The following is a 15,928-nucleotide window of genomic DNA, read 5'->3' as shown; positions in this document are numbered from 1 at the left end:
CCGCTGTCAGTCGCAGCTCTCCTCTGATCCTTGCAGGCTGGCGCTGAGCTTCTCACAAAGTAACCACCGAAACACTCTCTCGGATACAAACTTTTCTTCTTGCACAAGTTATTTCAAAGTATGGAGCCGGAGTAACGAAACGTAGCGCCGCGAGCACTTGCGATGGGGGCTTTTCTTGCCGGGTTACTGCTGTACAGTCTGTTCTGCGTACTTGATGGTGAGTTTGTGTGACTTTGTTTTTAAGATCCCGAAGCTGATGAAATGAGAACATTGTGCCTGTTAAGAATAAGGAACCAGTATGGCTCCCGGATTCATATAAGGATTGTACATATAGTTTTAACTATATAAGGGAAAACGTGGTAGGTTGCAACGAAATAAAACCTCTTCATATGATGGATACGCTTTCGGGGTGTAATGTAAGTTACCATGTTTTCAGTGTGTGCTGTAAATTAAGAGTAAGCGCTGGAGTCTTTCTCAATTGCGAGACTTTATCTTGGCTCGCCTTCTTCAGAGGTTGAGATTTCCCCTCTTAAGAAGAGCCTGCTGGTCTCAGACACGGTCGTTAAAACACACGGCAGCGACTGCGTTTTTGCACAAAAGTGTAACATAGTGGTAGTGAATAAAAGAAAAACACTTTTTTTTCCTCCCTTCCCCCGAGGCCTCGGTGCGCTACGATTGATTGTCGGTGTCGGGTGTCACACGAAGTTTAGATCCCTTTGACTTCAGAAACATCTGCTGCGAGAGAGAAAAAAAAAATAACCCGCGATCTTTTTCTTCTGCCTTCCTGGTAGTCTGTCCTGGAGTCCGAGGTCTAAATGTATCATCATCATCGAAATTATTTTGATTGTTGTAACAGCGGAGCGCCGTGGGTAACTTGTTGATGCGGGAAACATCTGTTTAAAGAATATCGTCCCGGCAAGCAGAAAAGAGAAGTTTCAACTCTTGGTCTTGCCGTAATTTTTGGAACTAAAGTTCACAGATGCACTACAGAGCAAATAACGAAATGTCCAGGAAACCTTTTTGTTTGTTTGTTTGTTTAGGATTGTGCGCTTATAAACATCGTTTGTGTTTTCTTCGGAGTTTACCTGTGAAATGGAAGTGCTGTTCATTTCGAAAAAAAATAAAAGACGTGCTCTCGTGTTTTTTTTTTATACATAGGACTTCAGCATATAAGCAAAAGAAATAAAGACATACATGTAAACTTGTGAATAAAGTCATGAAAGTAGTTCAGTCCCCCGCTGAAAGGTCTTTTTTAGTTTGAATGTCCGGTCTGCAGGGTGGCCGTGACATTTGAATCACAAAATTCATACTATTGTAGTCATTCTTTTCTGATGGAATTATTTTTAACAAATGTATGTCAAAACAAAAAACAGCATTTCTGCAGAATTCCACAGTGTGACAGAACACACGGGTTTTCCTAAACGACATCCCTGGTGTATTTTCACACCTTAAAGAATCGTTTTTTTTTTATTAATAGCTTAAAGTAAATAAAGAATTCATTTATTGATGCTCTTTTTAAAACACCCTTAAAAACTGACATTCGGACGATTTACTTTCTTTTTTTTTTTGATGAGCACCACGAATATTTTCCATTAATTTGTTTGAAATTAAAGTTAGTCTAACAGGAGTTTCATCCGGTTAAATGATGACAAAGTGGACGTCTTAAGACATGTTTGAGCTGTTGTAAGCTGATAGTCGGAGTAATTTAGGAGGGGGGTTTGAAGTGAGAACTGGGGGCAGAAAGCAAATAAAAGAGATTTGGTGTTATTTGGTGAGTAATAGGGCCTCCAGTTACATTTCTGAACAAAACAAAACGAAATCTTCTTAAACGTAATTGACTATACAAACCAGATCGCTACCATGCAAGACGATCTATTGTTTAACACAGCTCAGATTTCCAAAGGGTTTTTTATTTTTTTCCCGTACTTTTAATATTAAATGAGGGTGTTTTTTTTCCTCGCAGTTGCGTTTCGCACCTTTTTCACTCCAGTGCAAAATTCACGCCTTTCTGACCAGTACTTTGTTTTTGTTCTTTAATATATAAAGCGACTTTCGTAAAAGAGGGTGGAACTTGGGTGTCAAAGCAAAAAAATAAAAAGTTGAAAATCCCCTTGGTGCTATGACAGCTTTGAAGTGATAGATAAATCTACTTCGTATCACTTCTTTGAATTCTGACAAATCACGGCTAATTCAACTCGCCCCAGCCCTGACTGACTTCGCTCTCTTGCTCATGGTGTGGTATCCAGCGGGCTATTGAATTGGATACGAAACTGGTAGTCTTGTCTGCGAAAGGAAAATAAACACGGGCCTTCTTTGTGGCCGCGTCTAGGTACCGTCACAAATTAAAATCTGGGACATGAAACGTATGTAAGATGTTGTACACCACAGTCGATTGTCAAAGCGCAGTTCTTTAATTTTTTTTTACATCACAGTACTTTATATTAGACAAACATATTAAAAGTCGCTGCGACAACGAGTCGATTTTAGTTTATAAACCTGTATTGAGAAAAGATCAATTGTTTTCAATAGGTTTTCACATTCAGAACATTTTATTGACCGATTTGTTGGTAAGTTCGGGAACTGTGTACTCTTATCTCGAATGAGTTACATGATTTCATCATCTTGCTAATAAGGATGGGTGTTTGATAAGGCAGAGATGACAGATAAGTATACTTTAACAAAACAAAGGTATTTCCTCCAATGCCTTTGTGAATAACCTTGCTTGATAAACGAAGCTTGTCCCATCCCTTTCACACAACTCTTTAAAAAGTGAAAGTTAAGTTTCAAATAGTTGTCATTAACGTGCAAAGAATAAGAATGTCCCAGAGTTACCCTTTATCTAATCAACGCATTGGGATAGGGATTAATTGAACGTCAGCTGCCTTTAAGGTCGCAGATACTTAAACTAAACCTTTGCACCTGGTTAGTTACAGCACGTTGGAAACCAAATTTACAAAACACGCTATTGGATAGGGTACATTTAGTCTATATTGTGTGGGATCCATTTGTCTTTTTTACATTGACATTTACAGCGAGCAAGCATTTTTTTCTATTTACTGTATGCATTTCCGTATAACTGAAAATATCCCTACAAAAGGGCGCCTACCAAGTAGGTTAATAATGATCATTTTCTAAAATATCAATGCGAGATGTGGAATATTGCATAGTAATCACATGTAAAGAGACTTAACCTTTTACTAACCTAAGAATAAAAACATTGGTTTTGGATTGCAAGAAATATATTATTATTCTATACTGTATTATTTGTGGACATACATGGGTGTTGTATATGTCATTTGTATTTCAGCACCATGTCAGTTAAAAATTAATGGATATATATTTTAGTTTTTTTTATTTGCTTTGGGAAAAAGAACAGTTTTGCTTTCGGGGAAAGTTTTGTATGATCAGATATATTTAAGGTATGGCAGCAAAGTGCCCTAAAAATGAAAAAAGAAAAAGATTATCTCATAGTTTTTAAGTGTTCTGATTTATTTGGGTTTTTTCTTGCTTCATCAGTACATTCAGGTTTGCAATAAATAGACCACTTTTCAGAATTTAACTTAATAACATTTGAAAAAAGTGCTGTCTTGCTCCCTGCTTGTGTTATAATAAGGCATTTTATTAAAGCCCTTTGCCTTGATGTGTCCTGAAAATTTGTTCAGTTACCAGATTCAAAAAAGGGCATATGAATTGTATAAGTGTAAGAAATTACAGAATAAATAAACAGATTTAAAAATGCCTCAAGCAGGATTACAGGATGGTTCTGTACAAGAAATATTAGTTGGTTTGAATCATTCGGAAAAGGTACTAGAGCAGGCAAATTTCTGTCAGTACATCAGTGATTTATAGTGGTGCTTTACACATTATTTCCCCTTTTTACTACAGAAATCAACATTGAGCACCAAGGCTTTGTTTAAAGCACTCCAAACTGCTCTTAATTAACGCTCAGGTTTGAACATGTTACCAGACACACTCACACAATGCTTTATCAAAGGACCAGCAGCTCTGTGGATATCCCTGCTGTTAATACAGTAGGTGAGCTGCAGTCTAGATCTTAAAGAAAAAGTGGCACCTAATGTTATGCTGTCTAGATTTTCGGCGTGTTTTTGTACTGAGGAAACAGGTGATATGACGTTCCTTGAAATTAACATTCAGGGAAAGACTTTTTAAAAAACTTTTATAAACCTCTGATCCAAACGTTTCTGTCAACACTCTGTGTCAGTGACCTTCTGAGAGAAAGTGTCCATCGAATGACCTGTGTCAGACAATGACTTTATCCATGTGATTTGGCAGCTGCATTAATCATTTAAGGGTTTTTTCTATCCTAAGTGTACAGTGCCATTTGGAATGACCGTGAGTAACAAAGCATTTTTTATCTGAGAAGGAGGACTTGGATACTCCTCTTTAGTCTACTTCACACCGAATACAATTTGACCTAAGCTTCTCAGACAGTGGGAAAAGACCAAAAGGAAGTATTTAACTTATTTATAGTTTTAATAGGCAGTAGCAAGTAGCAAGTTGTTTGTTTCAAACATTCCAGGACATTAGTTTTTTTCTCCCATCTTACTTAAAACACTAATTTGCTGCTTGTCAGTGCAGTAACAAAAAAAAATTGCAGGGATTTGTTTGGTCTTTTGTCAAGCTTCCTGGCATTAACACTAGACTACATGGTCTTTTATTAAATGTGATCAGTCATTTTTTCAGATCTAAATGATAGAAAAAAAGGTGCGTGCTGGAATCGCATGGAAATTTAAATCAGCAAGTCCACACCTTCTTGGCTAAATTCTGATGTCAATGGAAATTGGCCTGAACATTTGTCTGGAGAAGTCATTCCAATTCCCATTATGTAAATGTGGGAATTAAAGTTCTTGATTAGCTTTGGATGCTGACATCTGAATGGGTGAGCAGTAAAAGGCTTTGGGCTGAATACACAAAGCTCATCTCCGCCGCATTAGAGCAAGAGTTTTCTTTCCCCAGAATGCAGACAGTAGCTGTTTTGATTTTATGGTAACTGTTTTTAATTTTTTTCAGACAGTGAATTTTTGTTTTATTTTGTTAACAAAGGTACTTGGGTTGTTTCACCAATGTGGAGAAAAGATTCAAAATGGGAGTTTGTTTCCTGGTTGTTTGTGTGTCTAATTGCCACTTCAGTACAAATCTGGGAACAATCTTGAGTTCAGTAGCTTGCTCAGGGCCTAATTCAGCAGGACCTCACTCCTTTACCTTCCAGCTATCCTGACCACTGCAATCCCACTTGCCAGCACTCCTCAGGGTGGTGCGGCACAACAGGGAAAATAAGCACATCCTTTGGCTTCCGTTCCAGAAGCATTTTAAATGCGTGTTTTGTTCCAGAATAAGGTATCATTATTTAATGTGGAATAAAGTTCTTCATTTACAATTCAGTCATTTGGTGCCGCCACCAGAAAGATTCTACAGTCCCTTCAAAACTCATAAGTTCGCAAAAGTTCACAAAAAAACATAAGTGCTGTCTCTTATGTTGTTCTGTGAACCTTTGCGAACTTATGGTTTTTGAGAACTGGTCATTAGTTCGGCTTATTAACCTTCAGTTAATTATTAAGGCTCTTAAGAAATTAGAAGAGGTTTTTAATTAAAATCAACCTCAATCGAGTTTTGATTTTCAGGTACATAAAAGTAATTAGACTGTTACAGAACACATTTGCTTTTTTGTGAGATTGATTTAAACGGTTTCTTTCCTACCTGCCTGGTCACCTGTTACAACCTCAAGACAGTATTAATAAGCAAGTTGAGGAAAGAATGTATTGATGTTTTCTGCTTGTGATAGCATTGAAAATGTAGTTTAAATGAAGAAAAATAAAATAGAATTGTTTTCAGTCTTGCCTGATTTATGTCTGATTAAGACTTTTTTAATCAGATGCATCTGACACTTGCCCTGGGTCAGAAATACAAAATTGTGCATTTATATTGTTATAAAAATGTAAAAAAAAGTGCAAATTTTTTTGTTCTTGAAAAGTTTGAATTATTTATAACATTCTGAATTTCTTAGTTTGGCTTTAAGGAGTATTTTTAGCTCTTGTAATGTAAATGTAAAAATATAACCAAATACATAAAACTTAAATGTATAACTTTAGTACTGTACAGGTTTTGGCATCAAAAATTATCCTGCCAGAATAATTAATAGTGGCCAAGTGTGGTTTGTTCCACTTATCAAGTATCCTCGAAAGGTTGAGTCCAATCCATATTCCTGATCTAGTTCCTTGCAAAAATATTCTGACCCTTTTTCTGGTGTCCTGCACTGTGAAATTAATCTCAGCATTTACAGTATATAAAACCCGATTGCTCAAACAGACGACTTTAAAGCTACAGTAAATCTCCCAAAATATAAAGAGGCAAAACTGAAATATGATGATTGCATAAGTATTCAGACCTCTGAACACAATATTTGATGGAAAGCACCTTTTTTAGAAATTACAGCAACAAGACATTTTGAGTAATCTCAATTTGAGCACAGAACCACACAGAGACAAGGGTTTTTTCATCTGAAATCATGAGAATCACTATTGTTGCAAACAGACTGAGGCCACTTCACTAATTCTGTAGCTAGGTAAGGTAGGTTTGTGTACCTAAATGCATTCTGGTTTGCCAAAGCAAAGGTTTTTTTTCTGTAATTACCTTTCCATTTTATTTTCATATTGCTGTAATTATCTACTTCTTTCTCTTTGTTTTCAATTTGAATGTGTGAAATTGGTTGTATATATAATACATATTAATTGCTACTTCAAAATGTCGTAATTGCAAGCTTGAAAGCAATAAAACGTTAAAACTATCCACAGGTCTGAATTTTTTTTGCAAGGCCCTGTATGTGACCATATATGTATGCTGTGTTCATCCATTCATCATTGTAAACTAGGCTAAAAGGTTGTAATATAAGGAAAATAGTGTGATATGTACTTTTCTACTTATAAACTCATGTTGCAGAAAATTGCACCAAGGTAATATGCTTATTGAGACAGAAGTCCTATTTTAAAAATGAAACAGATACAGTAGTCTTCTGGACTTTTGCAAGTGTGGTTAAAATTCACCCAGGTGCAATATCTTAATATCCACGGTTGGTCTTATAATTTTCCAGTTATCTTTTTATCTCTGTGCCTCTGTGATGCTCAGACACATATATGTTTCAGAAAATGTAAAAAAAAGGTTTGTTGTAAAACTGGAAATGTTTTATTTTTCCCTTTAAAAGTAGAACTCTGGTTATTTAGGACTTTCACCTCTAAAAGCAAGAGGTTGCTGTCTCTCTGGTTGTCTGTGTACTAAGTTCTACAGGGTGGTTGTTAACGGAAGCTGTTGTTTGACTTGGAAAACAAATGGCAGTTGAGCAGGCTTAAGGAGAACTTTGCACTCAAATGTTATCACAGGGAGCAGTTTTTTTAAGCTTACAAACTAACACCAGTTTCCTATCAAATTGTGTTTGGGACAAGTGGAAGATGTCTGAGAGGCGCAAACTTCAAAAGGCGGTTTCTTTATTGCAGCACAGTTGGTGGAAAACAGTTATTTTATTTCTTCCCAGACAGTGATGGACAACATCTGTAAGAGGTCCCCTCAGGCTGTGCCTTCTCACACCTTGCCTCACAAGTGCATCCAGACATCACGTGCACCAACACAGAGAGAGGCCTAAGCCTTAGGAAGGTGTTGGAGGTTTTAAAAGCAAGGGAAAACAGCGATACTGCTTCAGCTGGATAAAAACATCCTTGTTTGCAAGGCTGCCTTTCAAGTCATTTCCTGTGCCCCCAGACCTTTCAACGCCCCTTCTCCCAGTGCCCTCCCCCATGGTGCGCTGTTGATTGGAGTGACAAGCTCAGACTCATCATCAGCTGTTCCTTTGTGTTCCACAGCACAATGACAGAGCATAGCTGATCCAGGTGTCCCCGGCCTGAGTAGACTGGAAAAGCTGGAATAGGGCAGGGTGTAACGTGAAAGGTCAACAGGTCTTCCTAGGTGACTGCCTATCAGTGTGATAAAACATGGCTGAGGAGGCATTAGACAGTATGTGGCTTTTAAATGCTTCTAAAAACCAATAACAGCCATCTTTTGTTATTAAAAACTAACCTGTCGTAACTTGTGTTTTAAAAATATTTTGCAAGGATTGTTGTTTGTTTTCGGGTATCAGAGTATCTGCTCCCGGTTTTTAGGTTTAAAAACCATGAAGAGTGTTAACTAAATGACATCAGAATACAGCGCTTTGAATTACACTGTCGTTGGAGAATCCTCTTTCTTGAAATGATTTGACTTCCTTCTGTAGCCTACTATTCAGGTGACTTTCTGGACTCTTGTCTCATAATGTTTCTTTCCATTTCCAAGGGGGAAAAATAGGACATGTTTAGGCAAAGTATCAATTCTTTTTCAAGAGATCAAGTGAAGCGTGCTTAAAAGCACAAAGGAACAAAATGGCTGAGACTTAAAGGCTGCAAGTTTCATTATCTCGTATCCTTTCTGAGGAAGCAAGGGGATTCTCCTGTGTCCAGCTATTGCAAAAACCTCAGCATTTGGTATCTGCTCTGAACAACCCACAGGTTCTGCTCTGTGCCATCTCCCATCACTCTTATACATTTCTGTATTAAGAACCTAATTTTTGACAGTTCCTTTCATGCTCCTGAACAAGCAAGTGTCATCGTTCAGCCTAAGCAGGTTATACCTACAGTACTAGAAAAATAAAACCAAAAGCCACTTGGATTCATCTGAGTAGGAAGCAGGCAAAGGAGTTTAAATTTAGTTCTTTTAACCCATGAGCTCCTAACCATTTTTCTGTTTTCTATCTGTCTTTCACGTGTGTGAAAATTATATTAAAAATAGAAGCGTTTCTAAAAATCGTCTCTGGTATTTAAGAAGCTCCTCTTCTGAGTTTCTCAACTGAGAGATGTGTAAATTATCATTAGAACATGCACAAAGGTTTACTAATAAGAAGCTTTGCCAGAGAGGGATAATATACACTTCCATTATGTTTCCACTATGCAGGCCTAGTAAGATATTTAAGAAGCCTTTTTCCTTGCTGGAATAGTTCTGCAAATAAGTCAGAAACAATAACAGATGTGAATAATGATGACATTAATTAGGTAGCATTAGGAAGTGAGAAAAGTCTGTTCCATGAAAGTTAGGATTGGAAACGTCTCGGGTTCTGCAGATAAAAGCTGTGAAAACTGCTGTGACAAGCAGTGGCCTTTCCAGGCCTGATTTGTGCATGCTGACGATCATTCTTATCTTATGAATGTTCCTTTAGTTGTGTTTAAAGTGGTTATACCAGGATACTGGTCTAGGTTTAGGTTTTCAGGTTTTTTAAGGCATAAAAGGTCTATAATTTGGCTTGGGTCCTTCATTTGGGAAAACATCCCTAATTATTTTGAGGCGTTACTCTTCTTGATGTGAAGGCCTAGGCTGATACAAATTGGTTTTCTCATATAATCCCACTGGTTCATAAGAAGGCTCCTTCCTCTCTGTGTTTGTGCCCCCGTGTTGTAGTAACGATCCTGCTGACTACTGGAGTTGTTATTCATGGTGGTGTAAATATACACTGAGCTTGCTCTAACCAGCACCTCCTCGATGCTTTACTGTGAGTTTCTGTTGGTCACCCATAAAGAACACCCATGAAGATGTCTCAGAGAAAGCCACAGCCTTTGGTTTGTCAGTTCAGTTATTATTGTCCTCAGTTACCACAAGCTAAATTGGAAGTGAACAATTTAACAGAGATCCTAGTCTAATCCTAATTATTACCAGGAGCAATGTCTTAAGCACATGCTAGGTCTTCTTGACCTTTTTAAATAGTCTGTATTGTTTTACATTCAATTGCCTTAAACATTTTTACAAAACAGAAATTCTGCAGGTTTTAGTAATTTCTCTGATTTTTAATGATCAAAGTTGGCAATAAGTTTTAGTTGGCCTCAAAGTACAATACATATATCATTTTAGGTATTCTTGTTTGAGAATGAAAAGCTCTTTTAGGAGTGACAAGGCTGAGTTCCTCTAATCCCCTGTTTATGAAGATCTCCTTCTGGTCTGGCTTTTGTCTGGGTTTCATGTTGCTCTGCCTCTGTGAAGAATATCCAAAGACTAACACAACAAGTATTTTGGGTGTGTGTTGCTGAGGTGTCTGTGCTGCAGTCAACCTGTACAAGAAAATCCTTGTTTTGACATCATTTAAAATTGAAGTTTCTATTTCTATTGAAATTGTATTTGTAAAACATTGCATTTTTTAGCTGTGCAAATAAAACTAAAGCATGCCGAAGTAAAAAAATATTTTTAATGCATTCACGTGTCTCAGTGCTTGATTTATTGGATTTAAATGCGTGTCGGTTCTTGTTTGAGATCTAGGAATTCTAATTTTAGATTTTGTTGTATTCCAGGTAAATTTATGTTCTTTGAGTATTATTATTTTTACAGTAAACAGTTCTTTCCTCTTCCCATACTTTCTACGGAATATTGGACCAGTTATTAACTGAAATCTGTAATGTTATTATCGTTATTCAGGGTTTTCAGATAAAGTGCAAAGTGCAAATTGCTGTTATCAAGGTCTGGAACACAGCAAAGCAAGCTATTCACTCCGTCTCTCAGATAGTTCTGTAATAGTCCCGAAGTCTGTGAGGCTGACATGTTGAAGCTGTGGGCAGGTAGTGGAGTCCAGGGTGTAACTGCGGTCTGATTCACATTGATTTGTTGCCATTAGCCTGCCTTTGAAAAGTTAGGACGTAGCTACTGATGCTGCAGTTGATACAATTAGGTTAGTGGTGGTCAAAAAATTCTGAACCATTGTCACCTTCGGAAAAGTAAAACTGTTAACGCTTACTTGTACATATGTTTATACTCCTAGTCCTTTTCCATTTAACTGGTAGGTGAAGTGCACTGCTGTAAGGGTGAGTTGGGATAGACCAGGGCAGCATTTGATCTTTGCAGTTTATTTGTAACTTGGCTCAGTTCAATCACCCCGGAGTTCTTTTATTCTGAACTAGACTGACTACCGGTTGTCTTTCTATGGGGCAAAGAAAAGCTGTAAATTGCGGTTTGTTTGGTTTCTGCTTTGTCAAGAAAGGAAGTCCTCAGGATTAGTATTGTCTGTTGTATGCAGAAATTGCTCAGGGCTTCATCTTGTACATACTCCCTCTATCTGACAGGGCAGGGCCTGTGATAAAAATTGTGTATCTGTCTTAATATTCAAACACCGTCCCCAAAAAAATTCAGATGTGCTTTGGGGGTTACATTTTTTCCTTCATTGACTGCGCCCAGACCGTGTGCAATTTGTGCAGACGTGTCTTCAGTCTGTATGGAAATCATAACTTAAATAGCTATGAAAGACTTCTGAAGGACTTAGTGTTTAAATCTTTTTTTCAGGTAAATGTCAACAATTGTGAATTTCTGTAAAGGTTTCAACAACAAAAAATACAGATAAAAGCACTGCCAATGCTTACGTCACCGTGTGGAGAGCACTTTCCAAAAGCCTTTTGTCTCCCATTGAGATGGGGAATGGGATGAAACGCATAAAGCTGAGAGAAAAGACAACTGCTTGCTGAGAATGTCACGGTACATAGTTTACTGGTATGCTGGTACACCACTATATAGCACCCAAGCACTACGGAAACCACAGCTTCCTCACCACAGTCATGGTGACGACTTTGTGCCTGACTGCAGCTTTCCTATAGATGACATCAGCCCAGTGAGGAATCCTCACTCGCCTGGATAATATTTCATAGACATTATACTCTTGAATATGAATATATTAACGTGAAAGAGCAGAATACCACCAGCTCGGATTTATTCACAAACTCATGGAGAATCTGATTTGACCCTGTTCTGGATAAGTTTGATATTTAGATAAGCGTATAGTCTGCAGTGCACACAGAATGCTGCATTTTTTTTAAACGATTGTCCCATCAGATGCACACCTGAACAGTTTGCTTATGCCGTTTCTATGAAACCCCAATTGAATTTCCTGGGAGTTTGTGAGAACCCAAAGTACTCGAACTCAAAGTAAAGTCTTTCATGTAAGCCTTTTCTTGAACAGGGTTCCACTGCAAAGACCTCAAAGGCAATTTCTGGCAAAACCCTGGGCTGTTAGTGATAAATGAAGTTTGAAGTTAATTAAATGGCTTCTTTAAGTGAAGTTAATGCATCATCAGCCTTCCTCACCCTGTACATCATCTGCTTTTGTCTCGCATTTTCCTCAGGGTCTCCTCTGCTGCTGTTTGCCAATCGAAGGGACGTCAGGCTGGTGGACGCCGGACTGGGCAGGCCGGAGTCTACTGTGGTGGTCAGTGGCCTGGAGGACGCAGCTGCTGTGGACTTCCTGTTCTCTGAGGGCTTGATCTTCTGGACGGATGTCAGCGAAGAGGCCATCAAGCAGACCTACTACAACCAGTCAGGGAATGTGCAGAGCGTCATCGTGTCCGGGCTGGACTCCCCTGATGGCCTGGCTTGCGACTGGCTGGGGAAGAAGCTGTACTGGACCGACTCAGAGACCAACCGCATCGAAGTGGCCAACCTTAATGGTACATCGAGGAAAGTGCTCTTCTGGCAAAACCTGGACCAGCCCAGGGCCATTGCTCTTGATCCGGCTCACGGGTAAATATTTCCTACTGCAAATATCATTACTGTCTTGTGACAGCAGTTCAGGGTCTGCCACACCACAAAGTTGGGGCTGACATGTCTGTGAGGGTACATGCTGTGTGTAGATGCTAGTGTGACAACTTGTGGTGTTTTTTTAAAACCTAATTAGAAAAATGGTAAAACGTTTTATAGGTCTGCACATACTTCTAACAAAATCAAGTTAAATTTAATCAACCATGAAGCTTAGCTCTCCTTGCAGACTCATAATTTTTTTTCCCCACAATGAATTGCAAAAAATAGGCTTCCTTATACTGACACTAATGGTGCTTTTCAAAAAAGCATGTACTTATGTAATGTGAGATTTATGATTTGGTAACCTCTACCTGTAAGTAACAGTATTTTCTTATTGGTTTGCTTGGCATTTTCTTTAAGAAACCAGAAGCGCTTTGTTGTAGAAATCTAACACTTAAATTTCCAAGCACCATTGTCTGCCATTGACCTGTTTTTTTGCTGATCTGATGATAAATTTTAATTTGGGGATTACAGGGACTGATGGATTTTGAATGTAAATAATTTAATGTCTGCTCCCTAGTGAAAATGCATTTCCTCCTGTAGTTATTTCTTGCTTCAGTGTGTGTGTTCAGATTTATGAACAATACTGTGGCAAGAGAGAGAAAGTTACAGCCTGGCCAATAGAGCCACATACATTTGTGCAGCACAGTGCCAAGACAAACATAAAAAATCAGCATACTTCTGACTTTGACACTTTCAGTTCTCAGACATCATGGCGAATCTTCTGTGAAAGCAGATTGTTTTTTTCAAGCCACTTGTCAATGGCTTTAACATGCACGCAAACACAGGCCAAAGGAAAATAAAGCAGTCCTTCATAAATAACTTAATAAAGCTGTCCTTTAGAAAAAGTGGTGAACAGTTCATTCTGACCATGTATTAACTCATTCATGTAGAAATATTGACCTGTAGTTTGCAGTGAAAATTAAAATCATTTTTTTTTATGAGCCAGTAATAGGCCAGGGTAACATTATGTGCCAGAAACAATATTATACAGTAGCACCCTATACAACAGTGAATTAATTATAAAGAGGAATAGAAAAAAAAATTGTTCAGTTTTGTGCAAATATCAGTAGATGTAGGAGTAAAATGGAATTTTATGGGATTATTTTCCTTCCAGGGCAGCATGGTGGTGCAGTGGTTAACATCACTGCCTTGAAACCCTGGGTTCAGTTCCTGAGGTGCTGAGCTCAGGAATAGTGGTGTTTAATGTTCTCCCTGTGTTCACGTAGGTTTCCTCCGGTAAGTTCATTGGCTCCTGGGAAAACTGGCCCTGGTGTGAGTTTGCGCAGATTTGTATCTGTGTGAGCCTTGTGACGGTCTAGCGACCCGTCCAGGGTGTACCCTGCCTTGTGCTCATTGCTTGCTGGGATAGGCTCCTGCTCCCCTGCAAACCTGAATTGAAAGAAGTGGTCTGAAAATGGAGGGATGGACCTTCTTCTTCCAAACTTGGGATTGCAAATATGATAATATGGCCCAGTAGCTGTGCCATGTGGCCACCTCAGGCCGATCAGCATGGAACCAGTTCCGTCCACAGACCCACACTGTGATGTCAGACAGTAAGATGGCGCAAGCTAGCCTGAATGAAAATCATACATGATCTCGTACATGCTCTGCAACAGGTAGTCACCTGACTGGCTTGAGTATTTCACAAATTGTCATGCAAAGCAATCCAGTCTCTGTCCCCACTCCCACAGTTCTCACACGATTCCCTCAGTCACCAGAGACAGATAGCTCCTGCCCACCAGGGCCGCATTCCTGCAGGTTGTTTCCATTAACAACTGATTAGCACTTAAGAAAAAGGTAATCTGCCTTTGAATGCAAATAATTAGTGTAATAAAGCAATTAAAACCGGCAGTAGAGTGAGAATGTGCCTTTGAGGTGTGGGGGGTAGGGGTAGCCTATCCCTGATCTAAATGACTCCACCTCACAATATACAATACTAAATGTTTAGTCTTTTTTCCAGTTTTCTTGGTTCTAACATTTCTAGGATACAGATAAGAAAGCCAGCCAGCTTTTTAAGTGATACTGATTTAAGTTTCTTTAAAATTGCAATGCAACTGGGGTTAATTTTTAGTTATCTTTCCCATTGTCTAACCTGGAGCAGTTTTGCTCGACTTTGTAGTGTGTTTTTTGTTTGCTGCCTTAATGCAATGTCACAGATCCATCTGCAAGTGTCTCAGCAGTCTCCACTGAAAACCTGATTACAGCATTTCAGTAATTCAGTTGGCAGAGTGAGATTCGAATGAAATCGGCTGTATTGAGTTATTATTGGTGGTTTAAATGTAATTTAATAACAACAAAAATGCATGGCATCATGCCACTTATACCCTATAGGTCCTACTACTGTTTTTCCTTTAGAAATCAAAGACATTCACTAGCCTTCCAAATACTTCCTCCACCTGAAAATCCGCAGCATCACATCAGAGACCTCCCAAGCTCGATTTCTCTTTCAAGTTGGTTGTGAGCATTCGCAATAACCTAGGTGTGGTGTGAGCAAACATAGTTAAGAAAACAAAACAACAAGAGCAGACTTGAGTGCTTTGTTTAGTTTGGAGAATGCAAAGCACATTATACATGTAGCAACCACTGCATCCTGTTAGTTTTTTAACTCTTCTTTAGACAATCGGGTGTTAATTTAGAATCTTTTATTTCCAATCTGGTCCTTTATCTTATAGACTGCAGCCAGCAATGCAGCACAATTTTTATAGGCTACTTTGAATACTCAGACCTTTGACTGAATATTTAGTCTTATACTTATAAGTATTATTTATATCCGTCGGTGCAGCTCAGTAGATGGAGTCTCTGGTGGACTACCACGTCTACGATGTAGCATCTCTCTTAAGTTTGTTGAAAACACAAATCTCCTCGCAAGTTGGACTTAGATTCCTAGCTTAAGGCACAATATGAGTATCTCTGCATCTGTGTAAAAGTCTGTGGAGATGTGAGTCGTTGATGTTTTGTTTCCCATTTTTTGAGAGTCTGTTTATTGTGTCAACCCTGCGAAGGACTGGAGTCCCATTCCGGATGTATCCTGCCTCGCACCCGTTGTGTGCTGGGATAGGCTGCAGCTTCCCTGCGAGTCTGAATTGGATGGTGGTGGTGGTTGAGTGCCGTCAAGTCAGTATTGACTCATGGCCACCATATGGACAGTTCCACCGTCATACAGGTCCATACAGTTTTCATGGCACGATCTGGAAGTAGGCCTTTCTTCCACGCCGATAGTGCGAGTGTTATTGTCGTCGTCACAGATCTTTACTTTTAACAGTTGATTTCAGGGCTTATCTAGTGC

At 38.8% G+C, this 15,928-nt stretch overlaps 1 protein-coding gene across 1 annotated transcript in view; it reads left to right on the top strand.

Annotated features, from left to right (window-relative positions):
- The first annotated feature begins 19 nt into the window (after positions 1-19).
- lrp5 (low density lipoprotein receptor-related protein 5) overlaps positions 20-15,928 on the top strand; it is a 73,810-nt gene continuing 57,901 nt past the window's right edge. The window contains exons 1-2 of the mRNA XM_088612086.1: positions 20-217; positions 12,189-12,582. Of these exons, the coding sequence (XP_088468212.1) occupies positions 163-217; positions 12,189-12,582 (449 nt within the window). The 5' untranslated portion in view covers positions 20-162. The remainder of the gene's footprint in view (positions 218-12,188; positions 12,583-15,928) is intronic.

Source organism: Lepisosteus platostomus, chromosome 18, assembly GCF_059453375.1.
Source record: "Lepisosteus platostomus isolate fLepPlt1 chromosome 18, fLepPlt1.hap1, whole genome shotgun sequence".
NCBI classification, from domain to species: domain Eukaryota; kingdom Metazoa; phylum Chordata; class Actinopteri; order Semionotiformes; family Lepisosteidae; genus Lepisosteus; species Lepisosteus platostomus.
Note: the sequence above shows the minus strand (reverse complement) of the source record. Positions and strands in the feature narration are given on the sequence as shown.